Source organism: Macrotis lagotis, chromosome 6, assembly GCF_037893015.1.
Source record: "Macrotis lagotis isolate mMagLag1 chromosome 6, bilby.v1.9.chrom.fasta, whole genome shotgun sequence".
Classification (NCBI taxonomy): domain Eukaryota; kingdom Metazoa; phylum Chordata; class Mammalia; order Peramelemorphia; family Peramelidae; genus Macrotis; species Macrotis lagotis.
In genome coordinates this window covers 43,529,096-43,552,753 of record NC_133663.1, presented here as the reverse complement: position 1 = coordinate 43,552,753, position 23,658 = coordinate 43,529,096, and the positions used below count along the sequence as shown (strand labels likewise).

At 37.6% G+C, this 23,658-nt stretch overlaps 1 protein-coding gene across 10 annotated transcripts in view; it reads right to left on the bottom strand.

Annotated features, from left to right (window-relative positions):
* ATP11B (ATPase phospholipid transporting 11B (putative)) overlaps positions 1–23,658 on the bottom strand; it is a 151,067-nt gene that overhangs the window by 111,202 nt on the left and 16,207 nt on the right. For all 10 annotated transcript variants that reach the window (XR_012469335.1, XM_074191008.1, XM_074191013.1 and 7 more), the window contains exon 2: positions 1,722–1,838. Coding sequence is in view for 9 of the 10 variants with exons in the window: in XM_074191008.1 (XP_074047109.1) it covers positions 1,722–1,838 (117 nt within the window). In the remaining variant the exon portion in view is untranslated. The remainder of the gene's footprint in view (positions 1–1,721; positions 1,839–23,658) is intronic.

Sequence of the window (23,658 nt, the reverse complement as noted above, 5' to 3'; positions counted from 1 at the left end):
TGAATGACTTTTGTTATTTATTTAATATTAATTCTATATGTGGTCCTCGAGAAGGAAGTTTTTGCTTTAAAGTATTTCAATAAAACCTGCCAAAATGTGTATGAAAAACCATAGAGCACCCCCCACAACCTCAGCAAACAAGTTAGAGTGTTACATTTTCCCAAACTCTTATCTGAGTTGGGGTCATTAAAATTACTTCATGTTCAGTTTCATTTTTTATTCTGTTTACACTGTTTTGGTCAAGATGCATATTGTTCTCCTGATTTCAGTTCATTTAAGTTTTTCCGTGTTTCTCTAAATTTATTATGCTTGTCATTTCTTATGCATAAAATTATTCCATTTCATTTATATGCCACAATTTGTTCACCCATTTCTCCAACTCCAGTTTTCAACTATCTAAAAAGTGCTGCTATCAATACTTTTAAACACCTGGTTCCTTTCTGGCTTTGATCTCATTGAGGAGTGTAAGTATGGTATATATATTCTTCTCAAAGGAGAGGCACCAGGAAGACTATATATACACTGTCAGACACCGCATCAGGTGTTTCTGCTTAAGTGCTTTCCCTTTTTTACAAGGGGGGAGTTCCTGCCAGATGAGCAGGGTCTGCATGTCCACAAGGGTGCTATAGTCCCCACTGACCTCCAGTCCTATTGGCAGTTCACCTGTAATCCCACCAAAAGCCTCTCTGGGCAGCTACAACTTTTACCAGATCAATTCTAGACCCTCCCTGCTCTGAACCCAGCACTGGAGACTTTCATTGAGAAGACCCAATGAAGCCCAGAGAAATGAAGAGGCTTGGGCTTGTTCCTCCCAATGGACCCATGTGCATGCCATGTGGTTTCACCTTATATAAGAAATAAATAAGAAAAGTATAGAGCAAAAGAGTGAGATGGTACTTTCGTAACATCAATAAATGTGCTATCTGCATCAATTAATAATGTTTTTAGTATATTAATATTTGTTTTCCAATTATATACAATAGTAGTTTCTACCTATCATTTTTGGTAAGGTTTTGAATTTTACAGTTCCCCCCCCTTCCATTCTCCCTCCCCCTACAAAAACAACTAATAATTTTCAATACCCTGATGATTTCAAATTATAAGTGGACAAGTTACCTTTTGAAGGGAATGTTTGCTAGAATGATCTGATTATTCACCTATATTATTAAGAATATAAATATGTACCCAAATATCTTATACCCCAAGACACAAATGTTATTACTTCCTTTCAAAAATAAATGCTTTACCACCTACCTCTTCAGAGAGGTAGATCAGAGCTCAGTGTGCAGAATGAGACATATTTTTGGACATGGGCAGCTGAATGAATGATTTGCTGGACTATGCATATTACTTTCAAGAACTTGGTGGGGTATTTTTCTTTTTTCCAAAGAAAGATAAAAAGGTGCAGGAGAAGAAATAAATGTTTAACTTTTAAAATATTTCACACAAAAGAAAATCAAGTGCTAAACATCTATAGTTTAAAAAATATATTTGTGGGGGGGGGGGCAGCTAGATGGCATAGTAGATAAAGCACTGGCCCTGGAGTTGGGAGTACCTGGGTTCAAATATGGTCTCAGACACTTAATAATTACCTAGCTGTGTGGCCTTAGGCAAGCCACTTAACTCCCTTTGCCTTACAAAATAAATAAATAAATACACACACACACACACACACACACACACACACACACGTATGTATATATATATTTGTGGATCCTTACCTTAGATGATATGATTCGGTTATCTACAAATTTTTGAGGAGTATAAAGGCCATTTTGGGGAAATCTGTTGGCTATATAAATTGTTCTTGTGTCACTCTGATGTGGTGGGTCAAAACCCTAGGAACAAAGAAGAAAAAAGATAATATAATTAGTTTCTAAATTTCTAGTTTCATTTAATCAAAGAATATTTGTATATATTCTGCCAATCTTTCATTATACATGTAAACTTAGATATATATTTAATCAATTTGTTCTTAACTTTTTCCTCTATGATCAGATCTACATAGAAACATTACAGTTCACTCAATTCCATTTTTAATTGCAAGAATATATTGTATCCCCTGTATCCAGTGTTGCAAAAAAAAGATGCAACAGGAAAACGCTCTTGTCGAGCTTACAATCCATGAAGGGAGAGATTCCATTGGTGAAAGGAGAGGCAATGTTTGTATCAGGCATATGAGATGGTATGAGAGAAGATATGGCAAAGAAGGAACAATCTGATGCTTGCCAGCAGCGTGCTAAGCTACACTTCACAAATATTATCTCATTTGTTACCATATAGAAATAGAGGGGAAAAAGGACAAAAAGGAGGAAGGGTGATGAGTAACCAAGTTTAATATGTATGTAAAATAAAGGGCAATGGTATAGTTTGAGAAGATTGAAAAGGTAAGTTGAGGTCATACTGTAAATAGCCTTGAATGTTTTTATACTTTATTCAGTAAGGTATGGGGAACCACTGAAGTTTTTGATCAAGGAAATAATAAGGTCAAGAAATGTGAACTAGGAATAATACTCTAACAGCACTAGGAAAGCTAGACTTGAGCCAGAAAATTCAATTCAGTGGCTTTTATAAAGATATAAATGGAAAAAATAATAATAAAGATGGAGATAGGTGGTGGCAATAAATATATCATGGAAAATGTATTGCCAGAAGCTGCTAACTCATTAAATGTAAATAGGTAAAGTAGGAGCAAGAGCTGATTGAGGTAAGGTCTAGCTAGCTGTGGTACCATGAATAGAAAATAAAAATGTTAGGGAAAGATAAATTCTGTGGGGACAAGGATAAATCTTAAGCAAGCTACACTAGAAATATTGGCAGGATATCCAAATAGAGTTATATAAAACAGAAAAATTACAAATATGGGATCTGAAGTCATGGGGAAAAGCTGGAGTTACAGTTGAAATGGAAGTCATTTACAAAGAAGTGATAAAAGGAGTCTCTTATGAAAATAAAATTACCAATGAAAAAAAGTAGCTTAAGACAATGACAGATTATTTTTAATTGACATTTTATTTTTCCAATTATATGTTATGAAAATTTTTCAACTATCATCCACATGCACATGAATATTGTTAAGTTATATAATTTCCTTCCACCCTCCCCACCTCCCCTCCCCTCTGCAGCAAACAGTCAAGGTGAACATCGTACATACACATTTGTGTTTAACCATTTACAGATTAGTCATTTTTGGTATGAGGAATTAGGATTAAGGGGGGGGGAGAAAACCATGGCATAGGAAAGAAATACATAAGAAAAATTTTTAAAAAGCTAATAGGTGTTCATTCAGATTTTGTAGGTTTTGTTTCACTTTGTTTTCTTTTTCTTGGGGTTAGGGATAGCATGATTCATATCTGATCTCCTGGGGTTGTCCTAGATATCTGAACTGCTGAGAGGAGCTGCATCCATCAAGGCTGATCAACTCACAATGCTGTTGTTAATGTTTACAATGTTCTCTTGGTTCTGCTCTAAGGACAGATTCTTTAGGATCATTTAAGTTTTGAGTACTGAAGGAAAATGCAAAGTCAGTAAAGTTAAGACTGAAGAGAGGAAGCAGTGAGAAAAGTAATGAATAATTAAAGTACACTGTAGTGAAAAGTAGGGAGGAAAACCTTCAGTTGGTAGAGTATGGATCAAGCAATTCATTTTTTTTTTTGCAAGGCAAATGGAGTTAAGTGACTTGCCCAAGGCACACAGCTAGATAATTATCAACTGTCTGAGACTGGTTTTGAACTCAGATCCTCCTGACTCCAGGGCCAGTGCTCTATTATCCACTGCGCCACCTAGCCGCCCCTCAACCAATTCATTTAATGACCTCATTTCTTCCTCAATCAGCTTCTCTCAAAAAAAATGTTTTTTTTTTTAATATCAATAGCCTTTCAGTGACATTTTATTGCTTCAAGAGACTGATGCTGAGAATCCTCAAAACAATAATGTAGAAGCACAAGGTGAAAACTAGGAGACTGCAACATGTTATAAATTACTCAAGAAAAGTGATGTGATTAACTGATATTTAAAAAATGAATATAGCAGGAGAAACCCAACAGCTATCTCATGTTCTCCACTTACACACCTATGGTGTCAAGGAAATGAAATGGAAAGAAGGCTGCAGCAAGGTGAGAAGCCCCGTAATTTATTGTAAATCATTAACAAGAATTGAATGAATAGACGGGTCTACATCATTATGGTCTACATCACTAGAAAGAATGCCCATACTAGTGAATTCACAGACCAGTGAAGTACTGATATATTTACTGATGATAGACAAAATGAAAAATAATCCCCAACTCCACTTTTAGGACTTGTACATATTCTTTGACCAAGTAATACCTCTCTTAGATCCATACAGGTATACACTTTATTGTACTTTTCAGATAACTGCTTTTTAACTAAAGGTCTACAGTAACTTTGGGTCAAGTAAGTCTATGAGCACCAGTTTTGCCACAGCATGTGCTCACATCAGGTTTCTATGTCACATTTTGGTAATTCCCATAATTTCAGAATTTTTCATTGCTATTATGTTTGTTATGATGATCTGTGATTTTTGACATGACTGTGGTAATTGCTTTGGGGTGCCATACACTGCACCTGTATAAGAATAGTGAAATAAAAAAAAAGTGTGTGTTTTGACTGTTCTATTTACCAGCCATTCCCTCTCCTGTGGACTCCCTATTCCCTGGGACACTATATTGAAATTAGGCCAATTAATAGCCCTAGAATGTTCAGTGAAAGGAAGAGTCATTAGACACAGCAAACTTCCATGCTGCTTTATATTAAGAAATTACAGCTAGATGATACAGTGGACAGAATACTGGTCCTGGAGTCAGGAGGACCTGAGTTCAAAACCAGTCTCAGACAGTTGATAATTACTAGCTGTGTGACCTCGAACAAGTTACTTAACCCTATTGCCTTGCAAAAACAAAACAAAAAAGATAGCCAGAGTCATCTCAACCCCCAACACTTTGATTAATCAGCAGCCATCATCATTGAAGCAAGATTTGGAGAGCAAAAGATTACGACTTGCTGGTTTGGATGATGGTTAGCATTATTTTTTTTAGCAATAAAGATTTTGTTTTTTAAGTTAAGGTATGCATAAAGTATTTTTAATTAAGATGCACATTATTTTTTTTAAAAATAAGACTTTTATATAACTGTAATATGAACTTGGGAAATTCAAAACTTTATTGAAACATTTGTATTACTGAAGTAGTCTGGAACAAAATCCACAATATCTTTGAGGTATGCTTGTACCCTACTAAAGAGATCAAAAAAAGAGGAAAGTCTTTATGTACAAAGATAACTAAGAACTGTAAGTTAACAAGCTATAGATCACTTAGAAAATTGCTGGACAAATTATGGTATGTGAATGGAACAGAAAACTACTGTGATATAAGAAATGAAAAAAGGGATGAGTTCAGAGAAATCTAGAAAGATTTTTTACAAACTAATAAAGAGTTATTTTATTTTTTTTCTTTTTGAAAGGCAATGGGATTAAGTCTGAGATTAGATATGAACTCAGGTCCTTCTGACACCAGGACTAGTGCTCTAGCCACTGCACCACCTAGCTGCCCTAAACTGAGTTAAATGAATAGAACCAGAGGAAGATATGTACAATTACATTTAAAAGACTTTTTTTTCTATTTTATTAATATTTCATTTTTCCAATTACATGTTAAATTTTTTCAACATTGAATCTACTTGCATAGTCATACATTACACAGTTTCCTACCACCCTCCCTTTCCACCCAATTTTGAAAGACTTAAGAATTCTGATCAATGCAACAATCAAACTGAATCGAGAGGACTGGACAAAAAGGTGGTAGACTCAAGATATGGAATAAGGAATACATTTTTTGGACATGGGCAATGTGGAAATGTAATTTGATTGAGGATGTCTATTTGCTGCAAAAATTTTCTTTTTAGTTCCTTTAAATTGAGGAATTGGGAAAGAGAAAATAAAAGCTAGCAATTTGAAAAATAAAAGTAAAATATTTAAAAAGATTATTTTGAAGCTGTTTGGAAGATTAGCCCTGAGATAATCAAAGGATTTAGAGCTAAAAAGAATTTAATCTAATCTCATTTTACAGAAGTATAAACTGAGCAAGCCCCTTAACCTCTCAAATTCTCATGAGGCAAAAAGGGTTATCTGACTTCCTCAATTAACAATGTTAATAATAATAATAATAATAATAATAATATTGCCAATGTCCCTGCTTTCAGAACTTCCCCCTTCTAATCAATTCTGCACATAGCTTTCAGGACAATCTTCCTTAAAGACTATTTTAACAGGTTCTCTACACAAGAATCTACAAGGGGTGCCTAATCTGGTATCAAAAGGAAAGTTATTCCTAACCATAATTTTCCTGCCTCTCTAACCCTCTGTTTCAACAGCTTCCATACCTATCCAATCTATCTCCAGGCACTTCAATACAGCCTCTCTAGTCACATTGTCCTCCTTCTCTCTTGATTTCTACAGATGCCTAGTTTTTCCTGTTGGACACGTCTTGCTTCTCTATCTGACACTTTCTACCAGCTCCCTTTTGACATGAGATGATAAAAGTCATCCCTTTCAAATAGCCTTTCATGAGTAACTGCATTTCTGCTATTCACTCTCTAGATTAGCATTGACATGAAACAACCAGAAAACATAAGCAAATCTAAAACAGTGTACAAATACTAAAGTTTTCTCCTGAATTTCTGCAGTAAGCTCTCTAAAAAGATAAATACAATTTCATTGGCTCCTTTGCTGGTCCCTTGGACTGAGCTACAAACACCCAGAGAAGACTATACAACCTTTCCTGCTGTTGATGACTGCCTCAAACTCAATCCTTACTAATAAACTCACACCAGATCACATCTTCCCCTTGCCTCGCCAATTCTGAAGGCCCAACTGTCATTACCAGCTTTGCAGCCCTCCCTACCCGCTCCTTTATTCTCATTCCTCTCAACTTAATCTGCAAGTTCCACTCTAAAGTTGCCCAGCCCCCTTCCACTGTGCTATCTGAAGTCAGTTCTACAGATGATAAACTAGCTTTCATCTTAAATTGTCTCCTTTCATCTTTTGGCTCCCTCCTGATGACCCAATCTCACTGGACTATCCCTTACAGTCCTGATTACACTTTCCCTCCTGCCCCCTACTCACTGGTCAGGTGGCAGGGGAGAGGGGAGAGGGGTGTCTGTTTTGGAATACTCTATGCTTCCCTATCATCACTTCCAAGATTTTGTCATCACTCAAGTAAGCTACTCCTCTGAAGTTCACTCAATTAATACCTATTACCCAATCAGACTTGACAGGAGTTGCCTACTTTTCTTAAAAACAATTCCCTTCTTTCTTCAGTTCAGCGGCTAGCTTACAATCTTTATCTCTTTCCTCAAATCTCCACCTTCCTGTCCCCACTTCATCTACATGAAGATGGTCATACCCACCATCTTGTTACCATCCACAAATGCACCACTGGAAATTCCCTTAGCTGATCACAATCTGCTGTCATTGTACTTCGTCCTTTGCTTTCTGATCCCAAAGTCTACTCATTTAAATTATGATCTCGAGGCAGCTAGGTGGTGCACTGGATAGAGTGCCAGCCTTGGAGTCAGGAGTACCTGAATTCAAATGTGACCTCAGACACTTAATGATTACCTAGCTGTGTGGCCTTGGGCAAGCCACTTAATCCCAATGCCTTGCAAAAACCTAAAAACAAAAAACCAAAGCAAATCATGATCTCAAACTGTCAACCCTTCAATTCTTTCCCAGGTCATCAAGTCCTGTAGTGGTTTTACTCTCCTCTTTTCCAGACTCCTAGGGGAAATAGTTCAGTTCTACACTGTTCTCTCCCCTTAAGTGCCTTACTCCCTTACTCTATCCATGATCTTGCCCTTCCCAAAAAAACCTGAGCTCTAGATTATTTCCTTTCATTGCTTCTCCTCAGATGCTACTACTGAACAAAGATGAGAAAGGATCACAAAACAATGAATATACTACAAAATTTTATTATATAACTCCAACTGGGTCTATATTGTATAGCAAGGCAATCAATCCTTTTACACTTCATGACTTTTTTTCCTACTCATTGGCTTTTCTAGACCTTTTCATCTCTCATCAAAACTCCCATTTCTCTCTATTCACCATCTCATCTAAAACTTTGCCTCATATTTCACTGCAAAGGAAGGTCATTCTCCTCCTCCTCATCATCTCCTATCACTCTTGTAACAATATCTCCCACTTCACTCCATCTCACATAATATAGAAACCTTTCTTATTACCAAATCAAATCCCTTTACATGTATGAGTGACTCCAATTCCAACTCATCTTCACCAATAGATTATCCCTTCTATTATCCTCACTCTCATTGTTATCTTTCACCTTTCTATTGCTATTTCTTTATTGTGTATATATATTATACACCTACCCAAATCTCCCCCATCTCAAAACAAATTTTTTTGATCCAACATCACTCTGAGCTATTTTTCCCATCTCTCTCTCTCATCTTATTTGAGATTATCAATACCTCAATTTTCTTTCCTCTCACTTTCATCTTAATTCTCTGTAGTTTGGCTTTCAACTTCATCATTCAGTGAAAACTGCTCTCTCCACCAGAGTCAACGACCTAACTACCAAACCTAAAAACAGCTGCCACTGTCAATTATCTTCTTGAAAGCTTTTGGTGATATACTGCTCTTTCCTAGTTCTCTCATCTGTCTGTTGCTTCGCAGTCCCCAGTGCTGGGTTTTACGGCCTGTCACACACAATAACCTGTGGTTTCCTGTGCCTTCTTCTCTCACTCTGTATTATTTCACTTGGTGATCTCATCAGCTCCCATGGATTCAATGATCATTTCTATAATGATTCTCAAATCTACTTATCCAGTCTTAAACCTCTCTCCTGATGTCCAGTCTCACCTCTTTAGCTGCCTATTGGACATCTCAAACTGCATGTCTATGTTGAAGATATTTTAAACCCAACATGTCCAAAACTGAATACTGCCACTGCCCAGGTGCAGTCCTTAGTCACCTTACATCTGGGCTTGAAGCAACAGTCTGATAACCAACCATGTCTTTTTTCTGTCCAAGTGATGCTTTGGTAGAGTATCTAGTAGAGATTGGAGCATTTCATCCTCCTCCTCAATAAAGTCTAGGAAGGCTTCTGTTGGGCACTCTACTTTTTTGATGTTCTTACAATTAAAACCCTCCACTCCAAAGTCCCTCAACTGAGAAATGTTCAAAAAAGTTGTGATATTAAGAAGGAATACGACTGTGCTACAAGAAATGACAAGCAGAATTCTTGCAGAATAACCTGAAGATTTATATATGAAGTGAGTGAAGTGAGCAGAACCGAAAGAACACTGTACATAATAACAGTAAAACTGCATGATGATCAATTGAGGATGATTTCCTTATTCCCAGCAAGACAATTCTGAAGGACTTATAAAAATGCTACCTATCTCCAAAGAAAGAATTGATAATAGTTTTAATGCAGATCAAAGCATACTTTTGTTACTTTATTTTTCTTGGTTTGTGTTTTCTTCGGCAACATGGCTAATCATGTCAATATGGTTTACATGACTGAAAAGTACAATGTATATATCAAGTTGCTTGTTTTCTCAAGGAGGGGGAAAGAATTTAGAATTCAAAAACATTTTTAAATGTTAATTTTTTAAAAAAGATAATTGAGAAAAAATAAGAAAAAATGAACCATTCCACACATATTCTTTGATCCAGTGACAAAGGTCTCCCTGTTATTCCTTGAACAAGATACTCCATCTCCCAAATCAATTCCCTGGCTGTCTGCCATGCCTGGAATACTCTCCATCTCTTATCTTCCTGGCCTTCATTCACTCAAGCCTCCTACAACAAGTCTTTGCAGAATCCCCTGGATTGAAGTGCCTTCCTTCTGTACATATACAACTATTCGCATGTTGTCCATTAGCTAGTGAACTCCTCCGGGGCAGGGATTGGAATGTGTACTGACTCAAAGATTGATTAAAGAAGGGGATGCATTTTTCTTTTGGGGCACAGTTTGCTGAAATGCTGAACTTTGTGTTAGAAAGCTCTGAGAATCTCAGACACCCAAGGTGATAGCTGTGAACATGCCACCCAGAGAAGTGGTGATCACACAAGACATGGCGCCAGCAGGATCTGAACCCAAGCCCTCTGGTGTCCTCCCCCTCGCCTCTGACCAGTCTGGTGGTCCTGGGCTGCCTCCAGTCTCTCTCAGGCTCCAGCTCCCTGCTGGCAGACTAAGGAAAGTGTTACTTGAAAGGACTCCCTCTTACGGGTCACTGGGACGCTTTAAGAAGATGCTACAAATAAAGACTGACTTGAAAGCTATCAGCCTCTTCTGGCCCCTCCAGAGTCACTAGATGGCTAAATTCTAAACCTGTGCATCAAGCTGGTGGTGTCAGACCCTGAGGACTCCAAACCAGATTAAACTGCAATTGAGAAATCTTTAACACATTAAAGTTGCACATAGATAATATCAATTTCTGGTTTTCTAAGTTAATACGAACTACCAGGATCTGCTTCTATGAGCTTGATATCATTGTCCTAAACCATAGAAAAATGCTTTTTAACGTTCATAAAAATTCTTAATAAATTTTAAGGATCTGATTTAATTTGGGGGATCTCAAGTGATTCCCAACCTGGCTGTAACTCATATAGATGGGGTCCTCAACACTTTTGAAGATGTATGTCTTTTCATTGCAAGTTGACTTCAAAATCACCCTTTCCAAGGGGAAAGAAACAATATTAGATAAGGTTTTCTTTCAGATTTTTGAAAATCTTTCATGAGATAACTTATAACAAGTACAGCATGCTTAAGAGAAAGAATTAAAGGAAAGGACAATTCTTGATTAGGAATTATTTCTTTATAGCGTTACAAATTATCTCCAAAGAGATTCTCAAACCTAACTTTTATTTACTTAAAAAATGATATACCATGATAAAACTCTGGGGAGGAGGGATCACTGTTACGAAGTCAAATAGTTCTGCAAAGGCTGAGAAGTGATGTTTTGGCTTCTAGCACAGCAGGGTTTCACAAGCTGGGGTTCACAGCAAAGTACCGAGGGAGGTGAAGATATGAAGCTTGCATACAGGAGGCTCACTTGTACAACATCCTTTTTTGGCAACCATGCTAATGTGCCCATCATCTTTTTGTTTCGTGACTATTCCCTTAAATTTAGCAATTTAATCTGCCATACCTCTCAATCAACTCATCACCTTTCCTCTCATAACTATTTAACAACTATTCCAGCAAAATTCAGTTGGAGACCTAGGAGTATCTGAAGTGGATAAAAAACATTTTATTTCCATTTCTTCCTAAGAGGATAAAATATTTTGGAGTAGGGATAGACAGAATAGGGATGAATAAGAGAGGGGGGAAAAGGAAAAGGCAAATATTCTAGGATGTTCTCAGGAAGATTTCAAAATAACATTTGATAATCCTGATCCAAAACATGTCTGGTTGAGACATTTGTCATTTCATAAATCTCAAGTTAGGAAACCGAGCAACATCCTAGTCATAACTAAAAATCATTATTTCTAAAGACAAAGACTACAATGAAAAAAATGTGAAATTTTAACAGAATTTTAAAAAGTAAAACTCCAGAGCTAGAGTTCATCAGGGCAAGGAGTAAGGAAAGGAAGAATTATCTTTTTCCTTGATGCATTTCCTTTAATTTGAATGATTCTTTAAATAATGATGCATTCTCTAGTGGTTGGTTCTAGACCAGTTATTTCTAATGTGACTCCCCAAGGTTGATCAAACTATTTCAAAAAGATATCTTAAATTTCCCAAAATTGGGGCAGCTAGGTGAATAGAGCACTGACTCTGGAGTCAGGAGGACCTGAATTCAAATGTGGCCTCAGACACACTTAATAATTACCTAGCTGTGTGGCCTTGGGCAAGTCACTTAACCCCATTACCTTGCAAAAACCAAAAAACTCCCCAAAACAAATATTTTTAAATTAAAATAAATTCCTAATTGTTTTTTTAATTATTATATTATTAAAATCTTGTAGCATTTTGAAACTACATGTCCTGTCACGGAAGCAAGAGTACAATATGTAATGGTACACATTTTCATCATGTTTAGTCTCCTCAGCTTTTATCTCAGGTAACCCTACTTCCATTTGGATAGATAGGAGAATATATAAGTTAAAAATTACATATACTGAATCGCAGTAACTAGCTGGCATGATCTGATTCTTTACTTAGATGTCTCTAGAAAAATATCAGTTTTCCTGCCATCTAGTGGATTGGTTACAAAATGAACTCATTCCTTTTCTCCCATCTCTCCCCTCCTTTTTCTGCAGCCCGGTCTCAGCAGCACCACCTCTCCGGGAGTCCCCTGGAGCCAAGCATCTTCCTTCCTAGAGGGCTCCTCAGCCTCTGAACTAGTCTCCTGTGCCCAAACCAGCTGAAAGATGGCCAAAGCGATACTAAAACAGAAAGCCGATGATCCCTCCTGTGCTCAAGAAGCTTCAGGGGCTCCATGACTCTAGAATACAATAGCTACTATGTCTCATTTTTGATCAGAGATATGAACACAAAAATGAAATGATCTCTTCTCAAAGACGACACTTTCTCGGACGCATTTCAGTGACATTCTTTGTCTGAAACTTCATTATCACAAGATAAAAATATATAGACACCACAGAAAGTATTTTAGGATGCAAGACAAAGGAAGTTCAAGTAAAAAACCAATCCTTACATGTTTAAGTATTCTGGAAAACACAGAGATCTTGGGAAAGAGGAAGAGGCAGGGAAGGGGCAGTCTTATCAGACAAAGAGAGAGAAAGGGGGACTTCCAGAGTCAATCAGATTCATTATCTTTTAGCATTCTCTGAAAATAGTATTCCAGCAACTTCTCCTCCATATTTCAGTAGGGAAGACCAAGGGAAGACCAATGATAGCAGTCCTTTCTGATTTCCCTATTCTCCCTCTCCTCCCATTAACCCTAAAATCACTTACTTTTAGAAACAAGGACAAGTCTAAGGTATGTCTTAAAATTCAATAAAAGGAAAATAAAGATTTTGATTCCATATTTGGAGTTACAAAGTTTAAATAAAAATAAAAACTGAGTTTCATCCACACTAAAGTGAAAATAAAATTAATAGTAGCTGTCATTATTAAATCCAACCCTGGGCAAACTACTAACTTTTCTTCATCTGTAAAATGATTATAAGGTCTAACATGCTAGGAAGCTTCCACACCCCTTCTTTTTCGAGAGGAAGGCAGACAGTTAACAAGTGCACCCCAGAAACTGGAGAGTCTGGGACGGATGGCAGCTGGGCAGGGTGCAGACCTAAGCTGGGAAGGAGATATTTTTGTCTTGTTAATGCACACGGGGGACTTTGGTCTCACATACTTCTAAAAAAAACAACAAAAACTTGTATAAAAAGGAAGTTCCTTGAAGGAGAATTTGTTAATGGCCATCTATGAGGAAAGGTCCCTTACCCTACTAAGGAAACAAATCCAATACATAAAGAAATCAGAAAATGGAAAATACTAAGAGTATAAGAAGTTCTATTTTTAAAAATCTGTTCTAATTATTCTATGTCAGAGAGGACAGGAATCAAGTTAGTCTACTAAAACATTGAGGCCACTAGAAGGTGCCCTGGAAAAAGGTCTGGACTTGAGAGTTAGGAAGACCTGAATTCAAACTAGACCCTGACATCAACCAGTATGGGAGGCTTTGGCAAGCCACAGAACCCCTGGGCCTCAGTGTCTGTAAAATATATCTTTCAAATTGGAGTAACAACTGTAAAATATATCTTTCAAACTGGAGTAACGACAGTACCTACCCCAGACAGGGTTATGTACATTAAAATCCTATATAAATGCTAGCTGTCCTTATTATATAGTTAAATGCTTAATCCTGACTTTTCAGAAAAATGTCAATATTAATAAAAACATGTAAGCATTCCAATAGAAATTTACAGTAACATGAACTTCTGAAAACACACACCAAGGGGAGGCTAGGTGGCATAGTGTATAAAAGCACTGGCCCTGGAGTCAGGAGTACCTGGGTTCAAATCCGGTCTTAGACACTTAGTAATTACCTAGCTGTGTGGCCTTGGGCAAGCCACTTGACTCCGTTTGCCTTACAAAAACCTTTAAAAAAAAAAAAAAGAAAAAGAAAACACAGACCAAGAAGGAAAGAAGGAGCAAAAAGGATAACAAGTAGCATGGGGGGGGGGGTTGCTATAAAGATGTTATAAAAGGGATTTTTTAATAGCAAGGAGGATTCTGGTTCATTTTAGTCTATAATTTGCATAATTCCAAGTTGTCAGCTAAAATGGTTGTAACCATTTCACAGGTCCACCAACAATGTCTTAGTGTATTTATTTTCCACCAACCCTCCAATTTTGAATGCTGCTATTTTTATCCATTTCCAGGTTTCGGGGTGAAGTCTCAGTTGTTCCAATTTGAATTTATCTTATCATTAATGATTTGAAACATTCTTTCATGTGATTATGGATACTCTACAGTTCTCTACAGTTCTTTTGAGAACTATTTGTTCTTATCCTTACACCATTAATTTTCTTCGATATGACTACATGCTTAAAAATATAAACATAGACATATACAACACAACACATATAAACATACATAACATAAGAAAAATATTACACACACACAAAATGTATACAAAAATTGTATATCCACTAAAAATGTTTTGTAGAATATGGCATGAGGTATTGGTCTAACCTAATTTCTGCCAAAATACTCTGCATTTTCCAGCAGTTTTTACCAAGTAAGGAGTTTTTTCCTAGGTAGTTTATTGTTTTCTATTTTAATAAACACTGACTTACTGAGTTTTATTGTTTCTGAATCTCCCTTATCTAATTTCATTGATCTATTTTTCCATCAATACCAGATGTTTTTTAATTACTTAAAAGTCTGAAAATGTTATTTCTATTTTGTCCTTGCTTCTTTTTTATCCTCTTGATATTCTAAATCTTTTGTCATTCCAAATGAATCAATACTTTTTCAAATTCTATAAAGTTATCTCATTTGTAATTTAATTGATATAATATTAATTGGCATTATTGCCAATTTTTATTAGATTGGCTCATTCACATAGCTTTTGCTGCACAGTAAATTTGTTGCTAGAATTAATACAAACAGAAGCCATATTACTGAGTCTGCTTATAATATATACAAAATATGCAAAACTATAATTTTGCACGGGGAAATTACTCTATTCAAAGTACAACAGATTACTCTGCCTCTGCAAAGCATAGTGGACAGAGAGGGCCACAAAATTCTAAAACATTGCTGCAAATAGGGAAGAGATACAGAGGCAAATTTCTAACTAACAGTTCCAATTTGGATATGGAAAATTATATAATGATGGAAACAGTACTCCAAAACCAAAACAATAATAACGACAAGATTTTATAGCTCTTTAGTAATAATCTCAAATTTCTGCTAAAGGGGGAAATTATGTAGGACATTTAGGTGGCGTAGTAGATAGAGCACTGGACCTGAGTTCAATTCCAGCCTCAGACCCTTAATAATTACCTAGTTCAAAACAAACAATAAAAATCAGGGGCAACTAGTTGGCAGTGGATTGAGCATTTTTTCTCAGGAGTCAGGATGACCTGAGTTCAAAAGTTGACCTTAGACATTTAATAATTACTTAGCTCTGTGTGACCTTGGGCAAGCCACTTAACCCCACTCCTTGGAAATAAAAACAAAAAAAATTTGGGGGGGAAAGGAGTTATTTTGGTTTTTAAAAAGTCATTTAATGAAGATTTTTCTTAACAATTATGCATTAGAAGATATTTGAAAAGTCAAAAGAGAAGTTTGGAGCTTTTAGGTATAGCAGAATCTACCTAGTAAAAGGAGATGCAGCAAAAATGTTCCTAATAATTTCTTGCACTATTCCTTGACATGGCTAATGCTATTCCAAAATAGCTACAGTAGTTTTCCAGTTTAAGTAGGAGGGAGCCACTTTCCAGATAATTAAAGATTCATAGTAATCAATCTCACAGCTTTGGTTTTCCCCATGACTTCCATGAAAACCTTGTTGCCACTTATTCTGTTGCAAGAAATCTTACATCAGCACATAAGGACCCATACAAAAGAACGTTATTTTTGTATTTTTCTGGTGCTATGACTTTCAAGTATGTAATACAATTTCTGAGGAATCACAACAGCTATGACAGACACTCTGATGAACCAAATATGCCTCGGGAAACTCAGCTCCAGGTACTTTACAAATAAAAAGGATGCATTCTAGAAGACCTCGATAAAACAAAGTGATGGGTTGCTTGTCTTTCCTGTCTTGGACAAGTTCTAGTTTCATCATATTCGAAGAGCATGGGTTCAGATTTGGGTAAACCTGGGATTTTTACATGTAAGGACCATGAGGAGACTAGGCCCTAGGCAAGGTCTTGGCCCCAGCTTCAGTCCAGAGGATCCTTTTGAAACATTCTTTACCTTTCATGTACTAGACAGCAAATGTGGAAACGGGTTAAACAGAGGTAAAACTGACAAATCTCTTACCTGGTAACTTGGTAAGGAGTAAGGAGGCAGATAAAGTAAAGTTTGTCTTTTTCTGAGGCCCTGAAGCAACAGAAGCAACAAAAGCAACAGAGAAAGGTTTTCTAGGGTGCTAAGGATGTCTATGGCAAATTACAGTAATACATGAGTTTGGTTACAATTCATGGATAGACTTTAGCTCTATAAGTCAAAAATTATTTGCCTTTCTAAAATGCAGCAACTGGTCATGCACAATGCCAATGAAGATGCTTGGACTGGTAAAGAACAAAAGCAGTATCAGGTAAGAAAGCAATAGGTAAATATTCTATTGGGGGGGCGGAGTCAAGATGGCGCCAGGAGAGGACCTTCTCTCAGTTGCTCTGGAGCAAAATTTATAAGCTAAGGACTCTAACTACATTTTTGAGAGACAGAACCCACAGAGGGATCCAGTGAGGCAGTTCTCCAACCCCAAAGTAACCTGGAAAAGAGCAGAAAGGCTCAGTTCCATGGGGTCAGACGGGTGGCCGGCCAGAGTGAAGGAACTTCAGCCTCCCGGAGGCAGCCCCAGGGTGCTGGGAGCCACAGCTCACAGCAGCGGGGGGAGTTTCCGGACCTACACTCTGGGGAACACTGGGCACAACTTAGAACAGTGCGGGGACCTCTGCCAGAGTGAGCAGGTGAGGCCCAGCCCGCAGGGCACACAGCGAGCAGCTTGGCCAGAACAGTCCAGATCCAGGAACCAGAAACAGGAGGAGCAGGTAAGCAGGAGCCCCCAGGGCATGAGCCCATTGAGCTGAGGGAGGGGAGTGAAGAGAGAGAGACTGCCGAGCTCTGTCCTCTGCTCCTGGAGCAGGACTCTGGGGCTCTGAACACATTCAGATCCTGATCCCAGTTTAGGCCCCCCATAGAACAGCAGGGCCCCCCCACCTCAGCCCCATGGCAGAGGGAGGTGCTTATGGTCATTCACGGACCAGGAGGGAGGACAGAGCCTCACACACTGAGACCCTTGTGGGAGAGTCCCAAAAGCTCAGGAAACACCCCAAAACCAGGCTCAGGCTGGGAAAATGAGCAAGCAGAGAAACAAGAGGAAGACTATTGAGAAATATTTTGCCTGTGAGTCCAAGAAGGATCAAAATACTCAGTCTGAAGATGAGGAAGCACAAGCTCCTGCATCTAAAGACTCCAAGAAAAACAGAAATTGGGGTCAGGCCATGATAGAGCTCAAAAAAGACTTTGAAAATCAAGTGAGGGAGTTAGAAGAAAAACTGGGAAAAGAAATGAGAGATGCAGGGAAAACATGAAAATGAAGTCAGCAGCTTAGTCAAGGAGATCCAAAAAAATGCTGAAGAAAATAACATGGTAAAAAGCAGCTTAGGTCAAATGGATAAAACAGCTCAAAAAGTTATTGAGGAGAAGAATGCTTTAAAAAGCAGAATTGACCAGATGGGAAAAGAGATAAGAAAACTTTCTGAGGAGACCAAAACCTTCAGACAAATTGATGAATTTACAAGAAATCAGGACTCGTTACTTCAAAACCAAAAGAATGAAAAATCAGAAGAAAATGTGAAACATCTCATTGAAAAAAACAACAGATATGGAAAACAAACAAAGATAATTTAAAAACTTTTGGAATACCTGAAAGTCATGATCAGGAAAAGAGCCTTGACATCATTTTCAAAGAATTACTACAGGAAAATTGCCCTGATATCCTAGAAGCAGAGGGCAAAATAGAAATGGAGAGGATCCACCGATCTCCCTGAGAAAGAGATCCCAAAAAACCAACCCCTAGGAATATTATAGCCAACTTCCAGAATTCCCAAGTCAAAGAGAAAATATTACAAGCAGCCAGAAGGACACAGCTCAAATACCATGGAGCTGCAGTCAGGATCACACAGGACTTAGCAGCAACTACATTGGAAGCTCGTAGGGCTTGGGATATCCTGGAAGGCAAAAGAGCTTAGAATGCAGCCAAGAATCAACTACCCAGAAAGGCTGAATGTCCTCTTCCAGGGAAAAAGAGGGACTTTCAATGAACCAGGGGAATTTCAAATGTTCCTGTTGGAATGGCCAAAGCTGAACAGAAGGTTTGATCTTCAGATACAGGACTCAGGTGAAGCATAGAGAATGGAGAAGGGGAAAATATGAGGGACTTAATGATGATGAACTACATGTATTCCTGTATAGAAAAATGACACTGATAATACTCATATGAACCTTCTCATTTAAAAGAACAGGTAGAAGGAGCTTTTATAGATGAAGCACAGGAGAAAGCTGAATTTGAAGATATATTGTGGTGTAAAAATAGAGTCAATAGAAAAAAAGAGAAATGTAATGGGAGAAAGAAAAAGGAGAGGAGGAATAGGCCAAGATATTTCATATAATAAGATTTTTTCTTTATTACAATAAACTATTGCAATGATATGGAAGGGGGAGGCAAGGGGGAATGAGGGAACCTTTGCTCTCATCAGAGCTGGCTAGGAGAGGAAACAGCATATATACTCAATGGGGTATAGACATCTGGAGTAAGAAGGAGGGGGGAGCAGGGGGAAGGGGTGGGGATGTGAATAAAGGAGGAGAGGATGGACCATGGGGGAACAGTGGTCAGATATAACACATTTTCTTTCTTACTTCTTGCAAGGGGCTGGGATTGGAAGGCCTGTCCAGGACCATAGGGCCGGGTGGATTCTGGGCCTAAGGGGTGGTATGGGGGCTCAGGGCTTCTTGGCCCCAGGACCAGGGATCTGTCTGCTGTGCCACTCAGCGACCCTACAGCAGAGTCAGAGTGAAAGGAGAGAGAAAATATAGTACATGGTAGTGGAGAAATAAGAAAGGAGGGAGTTGCAATCAGCAATGGCAACGGTGGAAAAATATGGAAGCAACTTTTGTGATGGACTTATCATAAAGAATGTGATCCACCTGTGACAGAGTTGTTGGTGTTGGAACAAAGACTGAAGCACATTTTTTATTATTATTATTGTTTGGGGGGTGCAGGGCAAGTGGGGCTGGGTGGCCAGCCTGGGGCCACATAGCAGGGTGATCTTTGGGTGTCTGGGGCCGGACTTGGACCCAGGTGCTCCTGGCTCAAGGGCCAATGCTCTGTCTGCCACCCAGCCACCCCTACTATTTTTACTATTTTATTTTATTTTTGGGTCTTTTTCTTTCTTTTTTTGGTTTTTGTGGGGCAGTGGGGATTGGGTGGCTTGCATGTCACACGGCTGGTTGACTGTTGGTTTTACGAGGCTGGATATGGGCTCGGGTGCTTGTGGCCCCAGGGCTGGTGCTTCGTCCATTGCGCCACCTGGCCATACCTACAATTATTACTATTATTTTTTTATTTTAATTATTTTCTCTCCCCTCTACTTTTTTCGCCCAAGCAAGTCTATCTATATTCATGGGGGAAGAGGGGTATTTTGTTTACTTGTAAACAAGAATATTTTATTAATGTAAAAATAAATTTGTGCAAAATGAGAATAAAAAATAAATTTAAAAAACAACAAAATAAGAATAAATGTTTTCAAAAATATTCTATTTGAATTTGTGTTTCTCTACAAAGAAATAAAGTAGTGCTATATTATAACTACAGCTGTCAATTCTGATTCACACTGATGAATTTCCCATTATTACTTAATTAATCTGTATAATGATGGCAAACCAAGGTCACATGTGAAATACCAACATCTTGACAGTTTTCAATCATTCAAATTAAGATGATGAAATAAACTCTCCCTTTACAATTATTTATAAAGCTTAAGCTTTAGCTATGAAACCACAATCCACTATTACCAAGTATAAATGAAATCAAAAGATTAACAGACAAATCAGAAGATCATTTTTTAAAAACATTTAAGTTACAGTAAAGAAAAATAAATGGGGTTCCTAGATACAATTTATTTGATACATTTGTAATAATAACACCAAATGTGGAAAATGTATAAGTAACATGCACTCATTTTTATATGCTGAAAAACCTGTTTCAGAAACTAGAGAAACCTGTTTCAGAACTGCAACATGACTGCACAAGAAAGACAGACCATGTAATATCCTATCTTTTTTTTTATAGAATTAAAATTCCAACAACTTATTTTTACCACTACTGAAAGTATTAAGGATCATTTATATTCAAGGGAAGACACAAAAGGATGGAAGTCATGAATGATATTACTAATCCAAAAAAGGCAATCAAGGAAATATCAGTTACTATCTACTCTCTCATCTTTATAGGAATAATCCTTGATGAAAACTAAGAAAGAGCACAAAGCCCTTCAAAATGAATCTCTAAAGCAGATCACAAACTGTTCTGAAAGGTATAAGATACTCAAGAAAATCATTTTTTATCACTTTATAAATCGGGAAAAGATAATATTTCACTCTGGGTAAAACATAGCTTAATATCCCTCCCCTCCCCTTTCCCTTCTTTCTTTTGTTCTTGTTTTATTTTATATTTTATTTTTTCCCAGTAACATGTAAAAAGCTTTAACATTCATTTTTAAAACTTGAGTTCTGAATTATCTTTCTTCCCACCCTACTCCTCCCTTCACTCATCACCTGCAATAACTCTAGTGTGCATCAGAACAATGATGAGAGCCAGGTTTTCATCACCATCATTTAATGTTCTGAAAGCAATCCCTTAACTTTTAGTGTTGAATATCCAGACTCTTATAACAAAACTTATCTCAGACACAACAAGTCAGACAGAACCCATCTGCATGGCTTCCCTGATTAAATTTGTGATTTTTGTCCTTTCAAGTCTGTGGATTTCCTTATTGTAAAGTTTCCCATACACTTCTAGTTCCACAGATGTTTAAGTCAGGTTCATTGGTGAGCCAACAAATCTGTTTAATGAGCAAGAATACATGCTTATCCCTGGAGACCTTCGTCCCCAGAAACACCTGTATTCCACTCCGGGGTCTGGCCTTCTACATTTATGGGGAAATCAAGTTGTTTGAAATGGATAAAAAATGTGTAGTTATGCAAAACATTACTATTATAGTCATGCTGTGAAAGTAAAGCCCCCCCCCCCAAAAGAAACCTCAAGAAAAAAAATATTTTTTAGTTTGTTGCAAGGCAAATAGGATTAAGTGACTTGCTCAAGGCCACACAACTAGGTAATTATTAAGTGTCTGAGGCCGGATTTGAACTCAGGTACTCCTGACTCCAGGGCCGGTGCTCTATCCACTGAGCCACCTAGCCACCCCAAGAAAAATTTTTAAAAAAGTATGCTTCAATCTATATTCAGACACCATCAGCTCTGTCTTTGGGATGGATAGCATTCTTCATAAGTCCTTCAGAGTTTTCTAGCACTACTGAAAAAAGGTAAATCATTCACAAGCTGCTCATCCTACAATATTGCTAGGACTCTGTGTGTGCGTGTCTGTGTGCGTGCGCACATGCACATATGTGCATTTTCCAATGCTTCTGCTCATCTTTCCAGGTTTTACTGAGCATCATTTCTTATAGTAAAATAGCATTTCATCATAATCCCATACCACAATTTGTTCAGGCATTCCCCACTGAAAGGCATCCCCTCAATTTCTAGTTCCTTACCATCAGAAAAGAGTTGCTATAAATATCCTTATATAAATAGGTTTTTTTTTTCCTTCCTGTTTTTCATCTCTTCTGGTATACAAATCTGGTAGTGACATGCTAGGTCAAGGGTAGGCATGGTTTTATAGCCCTTTGGGCATAGTTTCAAATTGCACTACAGAACTGTGAATTAATGTCTCATTTTCCCTACATCCCCTCAAATATTGTCATTTTTTTGTCTTATTAACCAATCCTTATTGATATATAAGATTCTAATTTGCATTTCTCCAATCAATAGTGTTAGGACATTTTAAAAATATGGCCACTGGGCGATTAGGTGGCACAGCAGATAGAGCACCAGCCCTGGAGTACCTTTGTTCAAATCCAGCTTCAGACACTTCATAATTACCTAGCTATGTGGCCTTGGGCAAGTCACTTAACCCTATTTGCCTTGCAAAAGCCTAAAAAAATGGCCATAGATAGTACTGATAACCTCATCTGAAAACTGTTCATATCTTTTGATCATTTATCAATTGGGGAATGGCTCTTATTTATTATAAATTTGGTTTGAGAAATGAAGTCTCTATCAGAGAAACTTTTTTCCATATAATTCCCTCCATCCTATTGTCTCCACACCCATTTATTCAATTCTCTTTCCTTTCCCCCGTCCCCCCTCAGAAATGTTTTGCATCTGACTACCCCCCTCTCCACAATCTTCTTTCCCCTTCTGTTATCTACCTTCCCCCCTCCCCTCTTTGTCCACCCCTTTCCCCTCCCACTTTCCTTTAGGGTAAGACAGACTTCTAAACCAAATTGAAGGTGTATGTTATTCCCTCTCTGAGCCACCTTTTGATGAGAGTAAGGCTCACTCACTCCCCCTTCACCTTCTCCCTCTTCCACTCTACTACAAAAGCTTTTTGTTGCCTCCTTTATGTGAATTAACTTATTCTCTTCTACCTCCCCTTTTCCCTTTGCCCCAGTAACATTTTTTTCTCACCTATTAGCTCCATTTTAAAATTTTATATTATCCCTTTGACTCCCACCTGTGCCTTGTCTATATATCTCCTTCTAACTGCCCTAATAAATGAGAAAGTTCATATAAGTTATCAGTGTCATCTTCCAGTGCAGGAATACAAGCAGTTCAACATCTTTTTATGTCCCTAATTGATTTGCCTTTCCTATTGAGCTTTTTAATGCTTCACTTGAGTCTCATATTTGAAGATCAAATTTTCTATTCAGTTCTGGGCTTTTCATCAGGAAAGTTTGAAGTTTCCTATTTCATCAAATGTCCATCATTTCCTCTGAAAGAGTAAGTTCAATTTTGCTGGAAAATTGATTCTTACTTATAATCAAGCTCTTTTGCCTTCTGGAATACCATATTCCAAGCTCTATAATCACTTAATGTAGAAGCTGCTAACTCTTGTGTTATCCTCACTGTGGCTCTACAAATAACCGATTGTTTCTTTCTGGCTACTTGCAAAATTTTCTATTCAATGTGTAAGCTCTGAAATTTGGCTATAATATTCTTGGCAATTTTCATTTGGGGATCCCTTTCAGGAGGTGATCTGTGAATTCTTTCAATTTCCATTTTGATTGATTGCTCTTAATTCTCCCTCAACATCTATAAAATCAAGGCAGTTTTCCTTAATTT